The sequence below is a fragment of the Falco naumanni genome, chromosome 1 (genome assembly GCF_017639655.2).
Source record: "Falco naumanni isolate bFalNau1 chromosome 1, bFalNau1.pat, whole genome shotgun sequence".
In the NCBI taxonomy this organism is placed as follows: domain Eukaryota; kingdom Metazoa; phylum Chordata; class Aves; order Falconiformes; family Falconidae; genus Falco; species Falco naumanni.
Window position 1 is genome coordinate 111773772 of NC_054054.1, and position 20170 is coordinate 111793941.

The window sequence follows — 20170 nt, forward strand, 5'->3', positions numbered from 1 at the left end:
AGAGAGCGCCGCCCGCCCCGCCCCGCCCCGGCCGCGCGCCGCGGCTGCGCACGGCCCGGCGCCGCCTGAGGGGAGCGGCGCGAGGCACGGGGCGGCCCCTTCCGCCACGGTCCGGCCCGGCCGCCCCCATCGCTGCCGCCGCTTCGGGAGGGAGCCGGGCCGAGCCGCGCCGCTTCCCTCCCTCTCCCGGGGCTCGCGGGGCTCGGCGCAGAGGCGTCCCTCTGTGTGTGAGGCGAGCGGAGAGGCGAGGTGCTGCCCAGGCCCGCAGGGGGTAATGGCGCCCGGGCCGGCTCCCGTGGCGTCCCTCATGCCCAGGCGGGGAGCGGCCCGCGCCAATGCCAGCGGCCCAGCAGCTGCTGCCGTGGAGGGGTTCCCGCTGCAGGACCTGCCGTGCCTGGTGCTTCGGCCAGGCCTTGGGTATCTGATTCGCCTCTTCAAAGGGCTCGGAACGGCTCTTTGCTCCTCGTCCTCTCGTAGTTCTGAAAGACTGCGCCTCAGCACCCTCATCGCGCCAACTGCTCGGCCCTGTTCTCTGCTGTGATCACCAGGCTCGTCTCAGCCCCAGAGGCAAGGCACTTGATTGTCTCCTAACACAGCCAGACACTGCTGACTTTCACCGTGCTGTTCAAACGAGTAAAAGGGTGGTGAATCTGTGCTTTACACAAAGTTACAGGCAAATGCTGCAAACACTTAGCTGATGATGGAACTAGACAGTAAGAAGGCACCTGCAGCAGCGCGGGACTGGAGGTGCTGTTTGCCGAGGCCAAACCAGAATAAGGAATGAAAACCAGTGTTTGAGCAAGGTAGCACAGGGTTGGAATTAGTGGAGACTCTTGTTTTCATTTTATTGTTGAATACTTGCGACGTTTTTCCCCATGGCTTTTTGCATCCTTCGAGAAAATACAGTGTGTAAATGATTTCTGTGTCCCAAGGAATCTCTGAGGCTTTGATGGGGGGATACACAGCAGAAAAGCATGGCTCCTTGTTGCTGGGCTGGAGTGCTCTTCAGGGCATAGGGGCTTGTTTGACGGTAGCTTTCAAGACAGCTCTGTGCAAGTCACTTGGAGGAGACTGTGGGAAATCGTTGTACTTACTCTAAGGAGCTTGGGAGTTTGCACAGCAGCCTGGTGTGAAAGAGGAAAAGGATCTGGGGTGTGGCTGGAGCAATCTGAGCAGCAGCCATGCTTTGGGAAAAGTTCTGTGCTGACCTTTATGGGCGATCAGTGTTAATTTCTGTGTCACTAACACTGTAACACCAGGGAGGGGAGGAGTTTGGCCGCCCAGCTGGGTCTGTGTGGGAAGAGCAGTTTGGCAGTGGTGAATCCTCTCTTCACATAACCCAGCACAGTTGCATGGAAAGGCAGAGTCACAGGAGTCAGCTTTTGCCAGGTGCTCCTCCTTCCTGTGCAGCCTGGTGCTGTATTCGCTTCTGCCACAAATCAGAGGGCACCTACTGTGCCTGGGCACCGGGGTGGCCCCTGGAACACTGCTGTAACCGCAGTTTTTCAGGATTTGGTTCTGCATTGTGTGCAATGAAGAGGAAACTGTTCTTGGTTTGTCACTGGCCCCATCTTCGTGGTAACAGATGGCTCAGGATTTCCCAATGGAACAATTTAGGCTGCTTTTTCATCTTTTGGAAACACAGAGGTAAAGTCAGAGGGAAGAAATAGGCCAGGGAGAGATGGCTCATCGTGCTTTGGGGCAAGAAGAGGCAGACAGGGAACAGCAGAGCAATGGAGAAGTGAGACTACAAACCAGAGTAATTTCCTGGTGGTAACCAGTGGGAGCTCAGTGGTTTAGGAAAGCATCAGTCTCCTTATAGCTGTGAAAGCCTGGTCTTCCTTTTCATCTAGAAGTAATAGATTACTCCAAAATTAGCCTACTTCCTTTTTCCAGTCTTTAATTCTGCAAAGCGTCTTCTGCTCTTATGAGCTTGCGTGGCTGTAAACAGCATGCTCTACATGATGTAATGATGCAGTAAATCTTCTGTTGTAAACACCTTAACAGCAGGACACCAGGGTACTTTTATTGGCTTAACTAACCAGGCCGGCTGGAGTTGAACCTGTTCAGTTGTTTATTTACAAATGTGTGCAGCAAGCAGTTAGTACATTAGAGAGTGTAAATGAGTAACTTGGAAAAATCACAGAATCCTTATTGGGCAGGATTGTTCTTCCTAAATTAGTAATTTTTGTAAGTATTTTTCTGTGAAAAGTTCCCGACTCGCCTCAATCTTTTTGTTTAGAGCAATCAGAAATTAATAATAAATATCTGCTTAAAGACTATAAATTGTGCCACACATGAAGTGGAAAAAATGCAACAATGTTAAGACTCTGCCCTTTTAATGTCTTTAATCTGAAGATCTCAGAAGTTTGTTAAGAATTCTGCCAAGTGACAGCCATCCTTGGGCAGTTCAGGTTACAGTTACAGTTGCAGGTTACAGTTGGGCAATTCAGGCATTCATGTTGCCTGACCACAAGATGTTAAGAGATTTGTCCAAGGTCACAAAGACAGCCTGTGCCAGACACACGTGGTGACCATAAAGATTTTAAGGTCTTGGGACAAAACCAGTGTCTTGCTCTCTGTGCAGTGCATAGCTGAGCTCTTACAGCAAAGGCCATAAGCATTATAGTGAGAAGAAAAATATATTCTAGTGAGTAATAATAAAGTTATACTGATGTCAAATAAAACAAAAAATTGCTAACAGAACGATTAACCACTTCTGTGTCTGACAAGTCATGTTCTTCCAGAAACAGTTCATGCCTGAATTTTTCATGAGTGGGAAACAGCTTTCTAGCCTGCTAGTTCAATTTTCATGATTATTTAAAAAGCAAACAAAAGTTCCCAGCAAGAAATGAACAAGAAAGGTGCCTCAGCATCCTCGAGGCCAATTTATTCTTCTTTGTTGTAAGTTACAGGTATGGCCATTAACATCTCAAACAGAACTGGAACATAAGGGCCAACAGGGGTGTGTGTGCTGAATTGCTTTGCTGGGTATTTGAGACAGTCCTCAGAGTGCTACGGGAGGTGCCTTGCGCTCAGCACCAACCTGTCTGTAACGGCTGCTCTCTTCTTTTGCCTTTGTCAGCAGCAAGGGGTGCATCGTGGTGCTCCTCGTATCCTGCTCTGCAGCCATGGCAGAGCTCTCCTCTCCCAGCAGCAGGTAGGGTGGGCGCTGGGTCGCTTCACACAGCTGTGCCTGCCTCTGCCGCACCGCCTCACAGCAGTGCGGCTGGGTTTGCACTGCAGTGGATGGAGGGGGTAGCAGCCATTTTTCCCTTTTTCAGGAACCGTGTGAGACCGGGAGTTAAAATCAAGGATGGGCTTGGCTGGAGGGAGAGCAGAGGAGAAGCAGCCCTAGAGAACAACGTGCAGTGCAGCCTTCGGAAGGACAGAGTGCGCAGAGCTGGTGGATGGCCGCTTCTCCCCTTCCCATGAGCATCTCTTCGTGTGAGTAGTTCAACGTACAGCAGGATTCAGCAGCACAGAGGCAGCCTTTGCTCTTTGATCCCTGCTGCATGATGGATGCTAAGTGTTTTGGGCAATTCCTTGGGAAATTCCTTCCCTTCTTGTTGTGCTGCCTCAGCCACCCCAGGGGCCTCATTCGTGTTTGTACTGTGGGGCCTTCAAGCCTTTGTATGTTTTGCATTGCTCTGAACTGGCCTTTTTGGCTCAGAGCCACTGTTTCTGTGCTGTCTCTGGCCCATGTTCAGTCATGCCTGTTTATAGACACTTGGGCGGGTCTCTCTCGCACTACGCAGAACCTCTCATTGCACCCTCTTTGCATGTGCTAACCCTCGAGGAGAGGTGAAAGCCTCCTCTTTTACTTGCCTGATCCTATACTAAATGTACCCCAGGCCTCAGAAATTAGAACGGCAGTCTCAGAGTGGGCTCCAGGAGGAGTGAGGGGCAGCTGGGAATCACCAAGGAAGGGGGAACCCCCCCCCATGGCTGATACTGCAAGGAGCTAGGGAGCACAGCCAGCAAGCGGAGGAACCTCACAGAAGGCAAATTAGGGCAAAGGGAATGGAGCCCAGAACAGGTGAGGCAGAGGCACCCATGCCTGGCATCTTCTGTCTTAAATGTCAGTAGCCCCAGGAAGCAGAGTTGATGAACTAGATCTTGGAAAACTCACTCCCAGTCAGGCCCGTCCCTGCTCCACCTCTTCTGGACCCGTCCTTCACAGGCCGTGGAGGTCTGGGCAGCCACTTCTTCAGGGGACACGTGAGGGAGGGCTCTACTGAGCACCCAGACCTCCTGGGCAGGCCTTGTTCTCCAAGAACACTAACTGGGGGTAGAAGCAGCAGAGCAGGTATTTTTAGTTTTTCTGACAGAAAATACATTATGAGGGAAAAAAATGAAAATACAATTTAATAGTTCAGTGGGATTTTCTTGAACGTATAGTTACTCATCGCTATTTATAGCGCTATCATTTGAATATCCCTAAAGATGCAGTCATCAGCCGCCTTTTTCATTACTGCTTTGAAGAACAAACCCGTGCTTGTTTTAACAAGTCACATCACGGGAGATGTTATTCTACACCCTCCACCCGCACAACTCTGGGATTTCTTTTTATTTGAGAGCTTGTTAAACATAGCAGCAGTCAACTGAAGAAACTGATGTTCCAAGGCACAAAGGATTCACACCTATAAATCATGAACTTCAGTGGTGGGAAAGGGCCATTGTTACTTTGAAACGGAACAGTCAGCAGCGCTCTTCATAGCTACAAGAGGTTGGCTTTAGTTTTTAGTGCAGTGACAGCGGGTGACTAATCACATCGTATTTACTTAGGTTCACGTGTTCTTTGTCCACCTTTCCCACATAGATGGGCCTGGGGGTAGGATGGAAAAATACAAAGCATTTGACAATGGCTGAAGTGACCAACTTGCAGCAACATTCGGTCCTACTGCAGGACATGAGGGATCCGATTTCACCTGGTCTCATGCATGAGAAGTCTGTCGCTGTCACAGCAGTTAACCCATGGCAGTGTTTGGTCACCTTCCCTGATGGCTCCAAGCCATTCCAGGGGCAGCCAGCGCCAGCAAAGATCTGCTGCTGTCTCCCCACCCTCACAGCAGCTTGCTGTGACAGGCAGGACAGCCATTTCCCTTAGCATCTGATGCATTTTCTTCAGCCAGCTGCTCCCAGCTGCGAAGCAGCCCGGGGCGAGGCTAGTCCTAGCGCTGATGTTGAGGCGCAGTCAGAGGCGGCAGATTCTGCACAAGATTCCCACCGTGGTTTCCTGTAGTGGCAGCATCCCCCCAGTGCTAGGACAGAGCTTCTCATTTTAATGTTTGTGCACGTTTCTTTGCAGTTTTTCAGTGTGCTTAAGAGTCTCCCACTTAGCAAATTAGCAGTTCAGTATGAAACTTCTGGGCTAGCTAGCAGATGGCTAGCTATCTGTGAAGGCTTGTTATTCCAAGTCAGAGGTACTTGGAAATATTTATGCCAGTCAGGGAGACAGCTTAATATTGAGTAATTAGCCACTCACATTATGGGTCAGTCTTACTGCCTGCAAATAACAGCTCCCTTTCTCTTCCCATTTCTACGATTTTGCCCTACTTAACTCTACAACAGAATTTATACATTAAAAAAGTTCTGAATTTTTACTTTTTTTTTTCCTTTGTAAAATATTTTAGCAGCATCAGCTGGGCAGGGATGTTGAAGCAATTTCCTAAGAAAGAACTGCTTGCTCCAAGGGTGCAATTTTTTCCCTAAATATAGTTTTTCCAACTGTGTAAAGATGTAACCAAAATAAAATTTTCTCCTTTCACTCCCTCACTGTGGCTACAGTGTACTTTGTGATCTCAAATAGCAGGGAGATCCAAAAGGGGACTTAAAAAGTGTTTTTAGCAGCAGTGATTTAGTACGTGTTTTTCAGGAAAAATCTGCATGGCTCCCTGCTCTCGTCAGTGCTGCTATTTCAGATTTAGGATTAATGAACATTTCCTCTGGAGTACAGAAAAAGTGCTCCCAAAATTTAACGGTTCAGAAACTGCTGCTAGTCCCTTCATGCCCTCCCTGCAGACAGCAGGAGCACTGCAACGACGCACCTGGCCCACGTGCCTGCTCCACTGTCCGTCCATTTTCAACTGAGCAGGCCTTGGGGTATGGTCAGTATGCAGGAACAATAAGATGTCTCAGAAGAAGTCAATGCAGTCACGCTTTAATGTGTTTTTACATCCTTTTACGGTTCACAAAGCCAGAATATAAGTACTTATACATTTTTAATAGGAAAGTAATATATTCCCCTAAAAGAAAAATAGATTTGATTAATCATTTGTCATAAAAGTTGCGTGACAGTTGAAACTTCAAGCTTCCAAGCTAGAAAAGCTCAAATAGACAAATTATACTGAAATGTTCTTTAAAGACCAAGCAGCTGTTTTATTAAAATATTAAATTTACATTTTAAAAAGAAATACTCTGATTTATTATTCAATTATGATAATCTTATTGAAGTGACATGGAATTTATGACAATGGGCTTCATTCTGTCCTCAGTTATGCACAGGCAATCAGTTTTGCCATTATTTAGAACTGTGCAGGATCACACACACATAGAAGCAGTGCTCTGGAAAGACAAATCCGAGACACTGGATCTCGACTGGAATCTGATTTTCTCCAGAGAAAGTGGGTTTTCAGGTCTGGGACCAGGGCTGATCCAGTGCCTGCTGCAATGGGGCCCTTGGTCCAGCCCAAAGAACCTGTCCCAACCTCGCTGTCACAAGAAAAAGGATTTCAGAGCACACCAACGTCGTCCCGCAGCACAAGTGAATGACCTTCAAACAACTTCAAGGAGGTTGAATTTACATTTTACTTAAAAAAAAAAAAAAAAAAAAAAAAAAAAAAGGAAAGTACATACATGAGGGGAAAACAGGGTGAACAATAATTATCCGAAACCAGGTTTCTACCATTTTTACCTACAGTTACCACTGCGTTTGGATCGGCCGGGCTCTTGCCAGCTGTCACACACTTGCTTACAATATGAACAGGATTGTGGATCAAGGAAACATTTTCAAAGTCGAGGCCCAAATGGAAATAGTAAGATACCATACACAGTGTAAGTTTATAGTACACAGCATTTTTTTAAATGACGTAACGCAACAGCAGGAAGGAGTAGTAGTAGTTAACAGTTACTAACACTAGAATAATCAAATTTGTATGTTATACATATACAGCAACTAACTGCTTTACAAAAAAAGCAAAATAATACAATATATTGTCACATGTATTTACAGTGTAGTAAATATACTTTTCTGTCAAATTTTACACAAAAACTATTTACAGGTGAATATACTGCATTAAAAAAAAATTGTGGGACCAACACTAGAAGTGACTTTCTGTGGTAAATTTGTTGCATAACAATAAGACGTGCTTCATTACATTTGAAAAAAATGAACCTTAAATGAAACAGAAAAAGCCCTAAAACCTACAACCCAGTTAGGAATAGAGCACTGGAACGCTCCCAGGTGCTCAGTCCACAATACTTATTTGAAATGTTTCCTGTTCTTGGAAACCTCATGCACATTAAAGCAGAAACATTGGCATAATTAACAGGTAGGTTATGCACTATTCAAATACTACTGAATTATCTTTAAGTCAGGGAAAATACGAACATAAAACGTTAATCATCTTTACAGTACTTAACTGTAGTTAGTGTGTAATGGATAACGTGTTCTAAAACAGGGGTGTCAAACATACAGTCCCTGTGATGTAGTTAATGGTCCACATGTTAAAATTGGATTTTTTCTGAATCTGAGTTTTCTTTCTGGAGTGCACAGACTCCACGGCTGCAGAACCAGCCTTCAAGAAGTGACTCGAGTAGCCCACGCAGCAGTGGCTGCCCGATAGTCTGCGGGCTGCCTGAAGCAGCGACTCAAAGGTGGGAACTCTTAGATCTGTCTCCTGCTCATTAGATCAGGTTTCGAGGCCACATCATCACCAGCAGCTACCTGCTGATCCCGCAGAGCACAAATGGAGTAACGGGTGAGGAGAGCACGCAAGATGGCTGGAGTGGGCGCCGAGCACGGCGCTCACAGGAATGGAACGGAGCAGCACAGAGAGTATCCACAACAGGAAGAGAAAGTAACAAAGAAAACCAAAAGGCAAAATAACAGCAGCGGCTGTTACAGGGAGCAGGCCAAGTGCTGAATGTGACAGTAAGGCACTGAACAACTAATTACTAATAGGAGTTTAATCTTTAAAGGCCATGGTTTCCCCCCACGATCTAAGCAGAAGCTTCCCAGTGACTGACGGTGGGAGACAACGTTCCTGTGTATCGGGGCGCCCATCTGTGCCCATCGACTGCCATCACGCCCAGTGTCAGCCCCCGTTACCCGACGTGTTTGACACCCCTGCTCTAAGGAAGTTCAGGTCCTCACTGAACTATGCAGTGAACACACCGAAAGATTCCCCCTCCTTCCAGGAAACAATAAATTAAATTTTGTTGACTTTATGAAGATACAGTCTTTTTCAGCTGGGACTGAGAGCCTGGAGTAGTTCTAGTTCTCACATGAAAGGTAACGTTAGTCACTGTCTGTTTTGATTTCACATTATACGTATTTCAAAGAATGCATTAATTCTAATTTAGGGACGCCTTTTAAATACAGACAATGCAAAATACTGAAAAAGAGTTGCTCTCAAATGCACCCAGTCCAAACAAAACTGATTTGGTGGTTCATCTGGAATTACTGTTTCTGTTGAAAGAAAATCTGCTCGTAGGAGAAACAACTGAAAATTATGTTTCTCTAATGGCAAATTACCTTTACAAGAGATTCTTTTTCCTCCTACCTACAAATCCTTCAGGCCTCTACCTTTCATTGTCTTCAACAAAAAGGAAAAGGCTGAAATTAGCTCAGTTCAGCACAACCAAGCACAGACTGGCAGCAATGCTGAGGGTGGCTCTTCGCAATTCAACATATGAGATGAGAACGGTTTTTAAATCGACAACTCCCAGAGTTTTACATGAGGAGCAGCTTAGGACATGGCATGAGTCACTGCTCTATTCCTAAACTCAGTTCTAGCCTCACAATCCCGTTCATAGTTGTGTATCAGTTCAGTAACCACACTTCACTGCAGCTCCTACATAGCCAAGAATAAAAAAATTTGGTTAATTGCACGATTCTTCCCATTTTCTAACGTGTCTATTTCAAGACTGCTAATTCTAAGTTTTCCTTTAGTTTTGACAAACTACTTGCATATTAAGTCAGTGTTCATAGTCTTTCCAGGACTGTAAACAAATTAAAAGAAATTAAATTGTTATTTTATGAATCAATACAATAAAGATATTTTTATTTACATAAATGTTACATAGTTACTGTGTGGATACATGTGAGTTATGTGCTATATCAATAAAATCCAAACACTTAACTGTACCATTCTCTAGTAATTTAGCTGTGGAGTTTAATTTACTGAAAGCCACTAACAAAATTGCACTAGAGGATTTTATTTTATATAGTGGATATACTTGCTTTTCCTTAAAGCTACTTATGGATTGTTAATTTCTAACATACAACAGGGACCTGAAACTGGGAAGCGTGGCTGTTCCTCAGCAGGAGATAGCCGCAGCCCTCCAACGAGCACCCAACAACAGGCCCTTCCACCAGAACCTCCGCTCGCCTCCGCGGCCAAGCGCTCTGCACGCTTTCAGCCCGCGCAGCACCCAGCACTGCGCCTTCACGCGTCATCAACATAGCAGCACGTTATCACAGCCGTCCATCGCCGACATACGACTGTAGCTGACAAGTCTTTCACAGTGACAGCAACTTCAGTTTTGTGTAACCCCCACGTATGGACCCTCACGATCTAGAACCCCTCAAACGTTCTGCAGGATGGGTTGGACTGCAGATGTCTGTACTGATCCCAGGAATTGCACTGCAAACATTCACACCTAACCTGGATTTGACAGTGTCAGTTATTGTTACATTCATGTACCTTCAGCAAACATTGCTGTTTTTGTATCACTGCTTGGGCAGCACGAAAGCAGCTTTGTGAGCACAGTCCCCCAGAGCTGGACGTTAACGCGTTCCATTTCCCCCTCCAGACCCCACTGGTTCTCTGCCAGGAATTTCTCAAAGGTGCGTATTGTTGGGAAGGGCAAAACTAAAGTTTATGCTAAATGGAAGAAAGCAGCGATAGATTTTCAACACTGCTACAATGACAGCACAACAGTCAGTTCTCAATGATTTTCTTTCCACCATACAACCTTTTTTAGTGCAGTTAAAGTACAGCCAAAAAAAAAAAAAAACCCCAACCCAAAACAACCCAACAAAAAAAAACTCGCTTTGGAAAAAAGCCAGTTTGTCCAGTCTGGTCCGTACACAGTCCAGGTATGTGAAGCTATGGTCTGGGGAATGAAGAGACTCGTGCAGCCTCCTTGTCCTCTCACATTTATTGCTAATTACTAGGAATTTAATCTAATGTACTGCTCTGGTTAAGCTCATTGTACTGCGGCTATTGTAAGTTTCTTTGAAGTATGGTAAAAAAAAGTCCACAGCTAAAAATCTTACATGTTTGAACTAAAACCAGGATTATAGCAACTTCCCCTGGCTCATAAAGCCACTACCTTGAAAAGTGTGCAAACAGGAGTAAGGATGAACACTTTCCTTTAGAGAAGAAACAAGGCAGATAACAGAAGCACGGCAGAACTGTATGAGAAATGGCTTTCGTATTTGGACACGATACGGTTCTGCAGTGTTACAGAACTCCACACCTCCTCCGGCTACAAAGTCCGTCAGGATCTATATGGGCAGTTCTGAAACACCGGCTTACATCAAGAACAGAAGGAAAGACATGAAGGCATTAAAATTCAGGCAATGTTTCAAGAGTTGATCATCTGGCAACACGGCTGACAGGATGGGAACTTTGAAATCAAGTGCAGCATCACAACCGGTGGATGGCCCTTTGTGAGGGCCCACATGTGTCAGTCAGTTTCCAAAAGAAAAGAAAATAAAGAAAAAAATTAGAAAGAAGTAATCACACAATCTTTTTGATGCTGTGACGTTTGAAACTGCCAGCGCTGCGCTGCTTTTGCACTTGGCTCGCGGAGCCGTGGCGCATCCTCCCACTGTTGGAGTGTCCGGCGGTGGGCGAAAGCTCTACGTTCTCCTTGTCGATCCCTGGGGAAACACAAGGACCACGGTTAACGCCCTTGCCTTGGCCATCCCCCAACTTCAAGCTCTAAGGGCAGCCCCCAATGGGTGTCCTCTGGCAGTGCTGGGCCCAAGCGCGGCTCCAGCTCCCCCTGACCCTGGGGTGGGCGAGGGACAGCAGGGCTGGAGCGAGGGGCCTGGCAGAGCTGCAGGGGACCCACCTGCACTGGTGTCAGCAGTCCGGACAAAGAAGGACATCGTGGTCCAAAGCCCTGCGGAATTCTGCCATGCTGACAAGGGGCAGTTCATTCCCAACAGCGCTTGGCAACACCAGCCAGCAGTGATGCCGCCTGCCTGGGAAAGCAGTCACGATGTACTTGTAAAAAGAATTAATTACTTGTGGTAGCTTAACCCCAACAGGCAGGTCAGCACCACGTAACCGCTGGTCATCCCCCTCCACCCCAGTGGGACAGAGGGAGAGGAAAGGAAGAGTAAAAGCAAGAAAATTTGGGCATCCTGATTAAAATAAAAAGTCTAGGTAAGTGAGGGATTTGTGGAAGAAAAAGCAAAACAAAACAAGTGATGCAATCGCAATCGCTCAGCAGCCCCGTGCCCAGCCAGGTCCTGGGTGCAGGACGGCTGACCGCCAGCATCCCTCTTAGTCACCGAGCAGCACACCGCCGCCTGGTGCGGACTAACCGGTGGGCTGCACCCACCCCACCCACTGCCCACCCTGCCTCCTCCCAGCAGGGCTGAGCGAGGATCAGAGCAGGCCCTGCCCCGCGCCAACGCTGTGCAGCACGGCTTTGGTCACGCAGCTAAAAGGCAGCCCCGTGCCAGCTGCTGTGAGAAAATCAGCTCTACCCAGCCAGGCCCCAGTGTAACACAGCCTTGCTGTCGATGATGTCTCTGCCTCACCAATGACAAATCTAAATACAGTTATTTCATTGCAGTGCTCTAGTATCAAAAATATTTTTTTCAGGATCAGATGCATGACCCTGTGTTCCACAAGAGCCTGGACTCCGACCACATAAACCACCTCCACATGCTGAAGCACGATGCCTGCTCACACAGACCTAGGCACTCACCCTACACACAGCTTGGCACGTTTCAACAGGACTCGTTCAAATCTTTTTTTCCCCTCTCCCTTAAAGTTGCAGCTTGAATTCACTGTTAAACTGTCTCCAGCAATAAAAGACAAAATACTTTGGACTATGGGCACTGGCTGATCTGTTTCAATCTATGCTGCTTTCCTACAATGTGAGAACAGGGGTACCAACTGCTCACTGACCTCACCCAGTCAGCTCTTCAAACAGGAGCGGGAGTTTTATTTAATGTGGGAAATGGCACACGTAAACGTTCACATGGCAGATGAAGGGCTCCCCTGCATCCTCAGAGCATCCGTCCCACTGAAAACACTAAGTCTCCCAGGCCACAAAGCCCTTCCTGGCTCAGCTTTGAGAAGACTGAGCAAAAAGTCTGACTCGAGTCTCTTCTGACTTTTGCATTCTCTGGGAGGATGACAGTCTGTCCAGTCCAGGGGCTTCTTCAAGCCAAAAATCAACGACTGCTTCTGAACAGGGGAACGGCGGGGTGAGGAAGGCTCGTACCTGAGCCTACAGGCTTCTGCTGCAATGGCAGCGGCTGATGCTTGCTACTAGAGAAGATTCATGTGCATTCAGGTACCTACAATTCCACTCATCTCGGCTCACAAAAGATCAGTAAAAGTACATAACGTACAAATCAGTGTTGGGAGGACTCTGTCTCACTGCCAGGAAGAATGAAAGGCTTAGCTGGCTTACTCTGCATACAATGAAACGGGACTGATGCAGGTATTTGCTTGAAGAATTAAGTGTCAAAGTGTAGACACCAATTATAATGCTTTAAGCACTGGCATATTGAGAGGGGGAGGGAAAAAAAAAAAAAAAAAGAGCGCCAACAATTAACTTGGAACAAGGACAAGTAAAACTGTTTTCTAAGCATGGTATTAACAGGAAACATGCAGAGCAGGTGAGTCTGGAAATCCTTACAAGAACTGCTGTGGCCTAAGTTCAGCTCCACCAAAGGTGGGAGGAGGCTGAGGGAGTACAAGAGAAGGATGAAACCAGACAGGTCTATACCCAAGTGCATACACTTTTCTGAGAAGCTTTGCACATTCGCCGCAGGACAAGGCAACTCTATTATGTTTTACTAAAAGAATCACATCAAAAAAAACCTCGAAAATTAACTGCTTTAGTGTAAACTTCATGCTGACAATGATGACAACAGATGAAAGCCCTGGGTTATGAGCTGTTACTCTAACAGCTCTGGACACAGTAACTTGAAGATACAAAAGCTGAGACTTGTGTTTAACGCAGACATGCTTCCGACAATCATTACTCTTATTCCGAGTTAATCGTTCATGTTGCAGTATCTTAGTATAGCTGTCACATTATTCCTGCAACAAAATCAGTGTCTGATGTGGGTTTAGCAACACTCAACACTTGTGGTACATCTGCAGCAGTGGAACGAACAGCGGGAAGGGTGTTTTTATGCAAGAGGGTAAAAGTGCAGTTAGCAGCAAAAACTGGAACGTCTGACAGTGAACAAAACGTTAGAACAAAATCCTGCTGCTATAAATGACATCTCCCACGGTTATGTCTCATTCCTATAAGAAACTGATTCTCATTGGCATTAGCAAGAATAAAGAACACACTCCACAATTCACACACATACAGGGCCAACTTCAGAACACCAGCCAGGAGCTGGCTGCAGGCTACATCGCCTTTCCTCTCCTCGCGTGGGTGTGTGCTTACAAAAACCACAAACTCCAATGAGAATAGCAAGCAACCCATGGGCATGAGCAAAAAAACCCGCTTCTGCAGCTTTTCCTTACTCCTCCGTACAGAAGCAGCAATCCGGTGGTGTTGAGGACCCACTCTACTGAGCTTCTGTCTGCTGCAGTTTAGGGCACAGAACTCGTGTCGGTTTACTGGTGGTGTGTAACTGAAGTTACAACAGACTTCCAGTGCATCTAACGAGCTCATGTGAAATAGTTCACTGTAGCTTAGTACCTGCAGCAGAGTAGTTCCACATACCAAGCATCTCCTTCTCTATTCCCAAATTTATCTTAAAGACGTGACTGACTGACTTTGCCTGCTCGATTATCAGATACAATTAGCATCGCACAAGAAACGCAACAGCTTAGCACTTACACTGAAGCCATTCCCGCTGTCAAAAGGATCGGTAAACTGCTTCTCATGCCACCAGCCCAACCCTGAAGCAGATCAAGCAGTATTGCGTGCAAATATGGTGAAAGTAGAGTGTACCTTGATGAGGAAGCTGCATGAAAACTGCAGATTTAGAGCAAGGCAGAGAAGCTTCACAGACACAGAATGAAAGAAATAATGTAAGTGAACAACGTCCATGACAAGGGGAAGAAAAGGGGAAGGAGAGGGAAAGGAGAAGAGATGGTGTCAGACAAACATTTATAAACAATGAGCTTGCCTATTTGTATCCAGATACCAGAGAAGAAGTTTTCACAGATCTGCAACTTGGTATACTTGTAACCATAATAAAACCCCTCATTTGGCTGAAAGTTTCTTTAACTCAGTGTGATAAAGGAGCTTAGCACTGCTACATACTTGATTTTCATGTTCAGGAGTTCTCAAATCAAAGTGGATGATGGATCTGCATCCCTTATTAGTCCCACAGTTGCCTTACTGTTTCAAGCAATCCTGTGGCCCACCTTTACTTCATATTCTGAACGTCTTTCACCAGTGATTTTGATGTTGGCAGATACTAGGTCTTCCACCCCTTATTCCCTCACACTCATCTCTACAGTGTAAACGTGTACAGCAACGACAATGTCACCAGGCACCTCCAGGCACAGTTAATAAGAATGCAAAATTCATGTATGCAGCTGTGAAGCTGTACAAAGTGCCAGAACACCAATTAAATTTTTAATATAATTAAACAGCTTAAAAAGCAAAGCATGTTTTATGTGAAGTTGCACTGCTTAAGATACAATTTCACTGGTTTAAACTGGTATGTTGATTGAAGTGGAGCAATGTAATAAATGTGGAATGAAGGAGCAAAATGAAAAGCTCCATCCCGTGACCTGATCCACAGTTTGAGAAAGCTGGAGATCCCCTGATCAAACCCCAAGTCTTTGTATTCAAATTGCTAGAATGAAGCGAGAATGCTCAAGGAAATAGGCAGGACACTAATAAATAGTAAGTGATGAGGGGAGAACACCACTCAGATTAAACACGAAGCACAAGGCTTTCCTTAAGTAGCAGCTACTTCAGGCTATTTCACATCAGCTGGAAACGCCTATAAAGGCTGGTTCTTTACAGAGATGCCTCCAGTCTGGTTACACCAAAATGGAACCATTAGTCCCTCATGTTGGTCTTTTACAATTTAATTTCCAAGCAAACCACACGCTAAGCATCATAAATACATTATTACAGACTCACTAGTATCCCCCAAAAGTTCACTAGTTCCTAGGTCTACTTGTGGAGATGAGCTCTTAACCAGCGTTTGAGAAGAGCCATCTGTTTGCAGATGAAAGAGAATTTTGACAAGCTGGATTAATTCCTTCCTCTTAGCTAACAAAGGAAGAAGGAACAGAAAGTGAGGCGTATGGAAGGAAGACATTTACACAGCAAAATGCTTTTTTCGCTAGTAGAGGGCCTAATCCTGCATCATCACTTCATCCTTGCAAGAAGTAGCGTTGGAATTGCCAGATGCCACATTCTAAACAGAAAGATGCTGCCCATAGTGCGCACACTTCCACACTGACAGCAAGGTCTGGCTCCTTTCCCTCCTTGAATTTTATCCTTCTTGTTCCAGTAGCACAGATGATTCTGAGCTGTATGTTGAAGTTGCTATTGAACCACTTCCCTTTTCCATAACCTTGGTAGTTACCTGTACCTGCAGTCTCTCAGGAGTTGGTATACGGAGATACAGAGACAGGATGAGCTGCATGACAATGTAATAAAGCGGCTGCATTATATATTCATAACATATAATCGACATTGTGAAGTGTTAAGTAGCTCTTCAAACTCAACTTTCACCAGTTCTTATTGCTCTGATCAAAAGGGACTCCGATGGCACCAGCAGGTCCCTTTTCAGGCCACACTGCTCTTTCCCTTGCTCCCACGCACGAATGAAAAAGAGGAAACAATGGCAACACTGGTCTCCTTTAGGCTAGAGAGACATGTAACAACTGTGACAAATATGCTTCACACTTCCTCTCCTCACTTGGGACAACTATTTCATGTAATAAATCATCTTAAATTGGCAGGAAACTGGAAAGCAAATCTTGTTTTGAGTACATTTACACCGACAGGGATCTTGAAATATAATTCTAGAACGCTTTATCAATATTTCAGGAAGGTGGTGTCCCCCAGATTAAACCATTTTCTTCTCATACTGGAAAAAAGCAAGTTGTAATCACTTCTCACTGCATGAAATAAATCACTATTCCCAAATTAATCAAACACACAGCATGCTCTCTTACCTCTGTTGCACCTCTACACGTGCCTCACCTCTGCAATACTCATCATACTGGGCAAAAATCATGCATCACATCTGTGAGCAAACTGATAATCTGGAAGACCAGATTCCTTGAACTGAGCCAAGGCCAGTTAGGCAGAACTTATTTCAGGGCTTGCAGAAACCAGTGAACAAGAGTGGAAAAAAACCAGAACACCTCTGCAAATACTATACCTAAATACAAGTGGCTTCTAGCCTTCCTTTGAGGTTAGAAACAAAGCGGAAGCAAAAGGCTGGCCGGCTTCAGTGTTCAGAACTGCAACAGTTAAATCCTAATTTAAGAAATAGCATACAGTATAATTTTTATGACAAAGGAGTAAAGAAGTTGCTCAATATACAGACACTAATCCAAAATCACTTCAGGAAGAGTCTTCACACAGATTTCTTTGACATAAATTCCATTTTCTTCCTAATTTTAATTTTCTCTGGCTTATGCTTCGTCTGCTATTCTGAATAATTTTTACTCTTTTTTTCATTTTTCACCCTGAAAATCTATGCTGTTAAATTTAACCTCTGCATTTCCCTGTAATTCCCTTCTCCCCAAGCCAGAAGGAGTTCAGTGGTTTTATCCATTTACTGCCTTTGATGACTGTTCTTTTCTTGAACACCTTCATTTTATCAGCAGCACGTTTCTGGCAATACAGTGGTCTGAACTGACCCGGTATTCCACACATCTCTAGCGGAATGCACGCTCTTTTGTCTTCAAGGGAGGGTAGTCCCTCTGTATGATGCTGCCTGTATGAACACTGGCCTTAAATCATCAGTCAATTGAAACAGAGTCAGCCCAGACACACTCTTCCACAGCACAGTTCTGGATTATTTTTCCTAATACGTGCTACCTTGTAGTGCCCAGATAGGTATTACTCTCCTTGCAAAATATTGTATGTTTATTAATTTTCAAGACTCCACTGCTGCATATGTTCCATATTAAGATGCAGCTGTTACTCATTCTGATGCACTTAATGCTATTTCCTTCACGTATAATGACCTGGGAGACAGCTTTCGTGCTGGACAGAATCCAACATTGGAAATACCAGCGAAACAGCTCAGTGCACAGCTCAGTGTTCATTCGACTCAAGCACGCAATGAGGTTTTACGCATAAACACATCTGAAGAGACAACGAGGCTGAGTGTGTGGCTACAAACCCAGTAAATTCAGTAAGTTTCCCTTACCTATGTAGTACCAGAACAGCTACTGACCTGGGGAGTGTTGGGAAGTCGCAAGCGAGGTCATGGAATTGGAAAGGTTAAGGTTGGCAGTAATGCTGAGCTGGCTCTGCACTGCGGGAGGATATGGAGATGTGGGCGTCAGGAGAGATTCTTCACTGGTTTCCTCATCAATTCCAGGCAAATACGTGTCAATCAAGGCATCAAGAAACTTCACTATGAGCTCAGCATAGTCAGGGATTTGTGTTTGCTGTGGGCGATGGTGGCGGGGGGAAGGAAAAAAAAAATTGGTTCTTTTCTTTCTACTTTTCTGTCAATACGAGCTTTGACTCAGAACTCTAGCATTACACTGGGTTTGCCTCAAAGTTTTAAAAAGTGTTTGATGTGAATATCTGTACAACCCAATTTGTGGTCTTTTCCAGATTAATCTAAACATGCATGTTAAAGACCATTTGTAGGTGTGTAATTTCAGTAGCGCGTGGAAGAACAAGGTTAGAAAAGAAAGGCCACGGCATCCAGGAGGTGAACTGCCCCAGCTGCCGGTACCTAACACGGTACTAACAGCACTGCCCATGCCCCCAGAGCCTGACATCCAGAACACTGCCCACGCTGCTCAGCTAGTTCTTGTTACGAGGACTAGAGGGTACAAATGGCAGTACAGACGGTCAGCGCTCAATGTGTTTGTTCTGTCGTAACCTAAGCTTTAACTTTCTGGAATTTCGTTATCCAATGAATCCCTTACACTGCAAGATACATGTAATAAACTAAAGACTTTCTGATCGATACTGTCCATCCAAGGCCCCTTAGTGAACCTGGGAGCAGTAAAAAGGTGCATTTACACACCCGACTGCTTTTACCCAGCTTTGGTAACTTGACCTTACCGCGTGTGACAGAATAATCTGATGCAGGCTCAAGAACTGTTTTAGCTAAGTGAGCCTTAGAGTCCCAACTTGCTCACATAAACTCTATGACACGTCATTTATTTGCATCTTTCCTGGAGCATCGGTGCCCTTTATAAAGAAAACAAAGGCAAATCGCTCATGAACTTAATGTACTGTTCATACCTTAGAAAACGGGCCAGCAAACCTCCATAACCCATTAAATCCAAAACCTGCAACAACAAATTGAATGTTACCACAAAAACACAGTTCTCAACTGACTGTGAACAACTAGAAAGTACATGTAGTACATCCCTCAGATCTACTTAGGCACGGAAATGAAGTATTTTGATTCGGAGATGCAACACTAGATTTTGTCCAAACCATGTATAACCAACGTAAGGCATTTTAATTTCTATATGAAGTACATAAGTAGCAATAACCTGGAAATCTCAGAGCATCTCAGAGCTGTCATACAAGAAATTCTTGATGATTTTTTTAAAAGGTAAATTTAGCATGTAAATAAACATCTCATTTTAGAAATTATGTCAACATTCAAGTTTTTCCTCAACTGTCATCTGTTTCTTATGGATCTTCCTGCAAAGTTTTTGATTAAGGACCAAATATAAAATATATATGTTTTAGGCATTCAAGTGTCACTTGAAAGTGAGCTCGGGCACTGAAAAACAAACATTACTCTATGGAATTTACCAATAATTATATCAACCCTTGACTTTCAAGGTTAACTTAAAACTCATCATTTATCACCACTGTTCATGTTTTGCATTTCTTTAAATTGCTTAGTGGAAACAGAACGCTGAGTTACAACTCCTTTTTACTCACAGTGGTGGTGTAATACTTCCAATATTTGGTGCACAACTGCAGCAAATGGCTTTAATATTCATGTTGGCAGGGTGGGGTTTAATATGCAAACTCTGACTTTTACTAGGATGTAAGAAGTTGGAGAGATGCCACACAAGGCTGCCTGACTAGTCTATCAGGGCTGCAACTCTGAAACATGTTCAGTAGTAAATCTAACTTAAGGCACAGAAGTTTCTCAAAAAATGGACAAATACTTACTCTGTAGATAAGAAGTTTGGTACTGGGGTGGAGACTCTTCATGGTAGACGACACTCTGAACAATCCCATGAATTGGATTCAACAAATTTGGATCCTGGCACAGCGATAAGAGTGTATTGATCTTGGAATCCAATAAATTATGCCTGCAGAAAAGCAAAGTGGCTTATTTTTTCTTCATTAAATAAATCTGCAGTTCCCGACTGACCTCAGCACGTGGCAGTTAAGGTGGGATTTTCAAAAACTCAGTGATTTCAGAAGTTGAATACAACTCATACGTGTTCAGTGAGGACTTTTACCATGTGCCACAATTTCAAAAAACTGTGCTAACACTATAACCCATTAAAGCATTTACCTAGCACTTTAAATTGCAAATATTTAATTATTTTTAAAAAATAATTGGATTTGTGTGCATGTCAGAGCT

The 20170-nt window shown here is 44.7% G+C and overlaps 1 protein-coding gene and 1 long non-coding RNA gene across 9 annotated transcripts in view; one reads left to right on the forward strand and one right to left on the reverse strand.

Annotated features, from left to right (window-relative positions):
• Positions 1-46: 46 nt before the first annotated feature.
• Positions 47-10419, forward strand: LOC121080448. 2 transcript variants are annotated; one of them, XR_005825371.1, is made up of 4 exons: positions 47-803; positions 3086-3160; positions 3285-6795; positions 6923-10419. It is a non-coding gene; the product is annotated as an uncharacterized LOC121080448 (long non-coding RNA). The 2 variants fall into 2 exon arrangements; XR_005825372.1 differs by having other exon boundaries at positions 3089-3160.
• Positions 6821-20170, reverse strand: part of NF1 (neurofibromin 1) — a 103102-nt gene continuing 89752 nt past the window's right edge. For all 7 annotated transcript variants that reach the window (XM_040578425.1, XM_040578399.1, XM_040578420.1 and 4 more), the window contains 4 exons: positions 19750-19892; positions 18856-18902; positions 17825-18041; positions 6821-11113 (listed from right to left, as the gene is read on the reverse strand). In XM_040578425.1, coding sequence (XP_040434359.1) covers positions 10971-11113; positions 17825-18041; positions 18856-18902; positions 19750-19892 — 550 coding nt within the window. In that variant the 3' untranslated portion in view covers positions 6821-10970. The remainder of the gene's footprint in view (positions 11114-17824; positions 18042-18855; positions 18903-19749; positions 19893-20170) is intronic.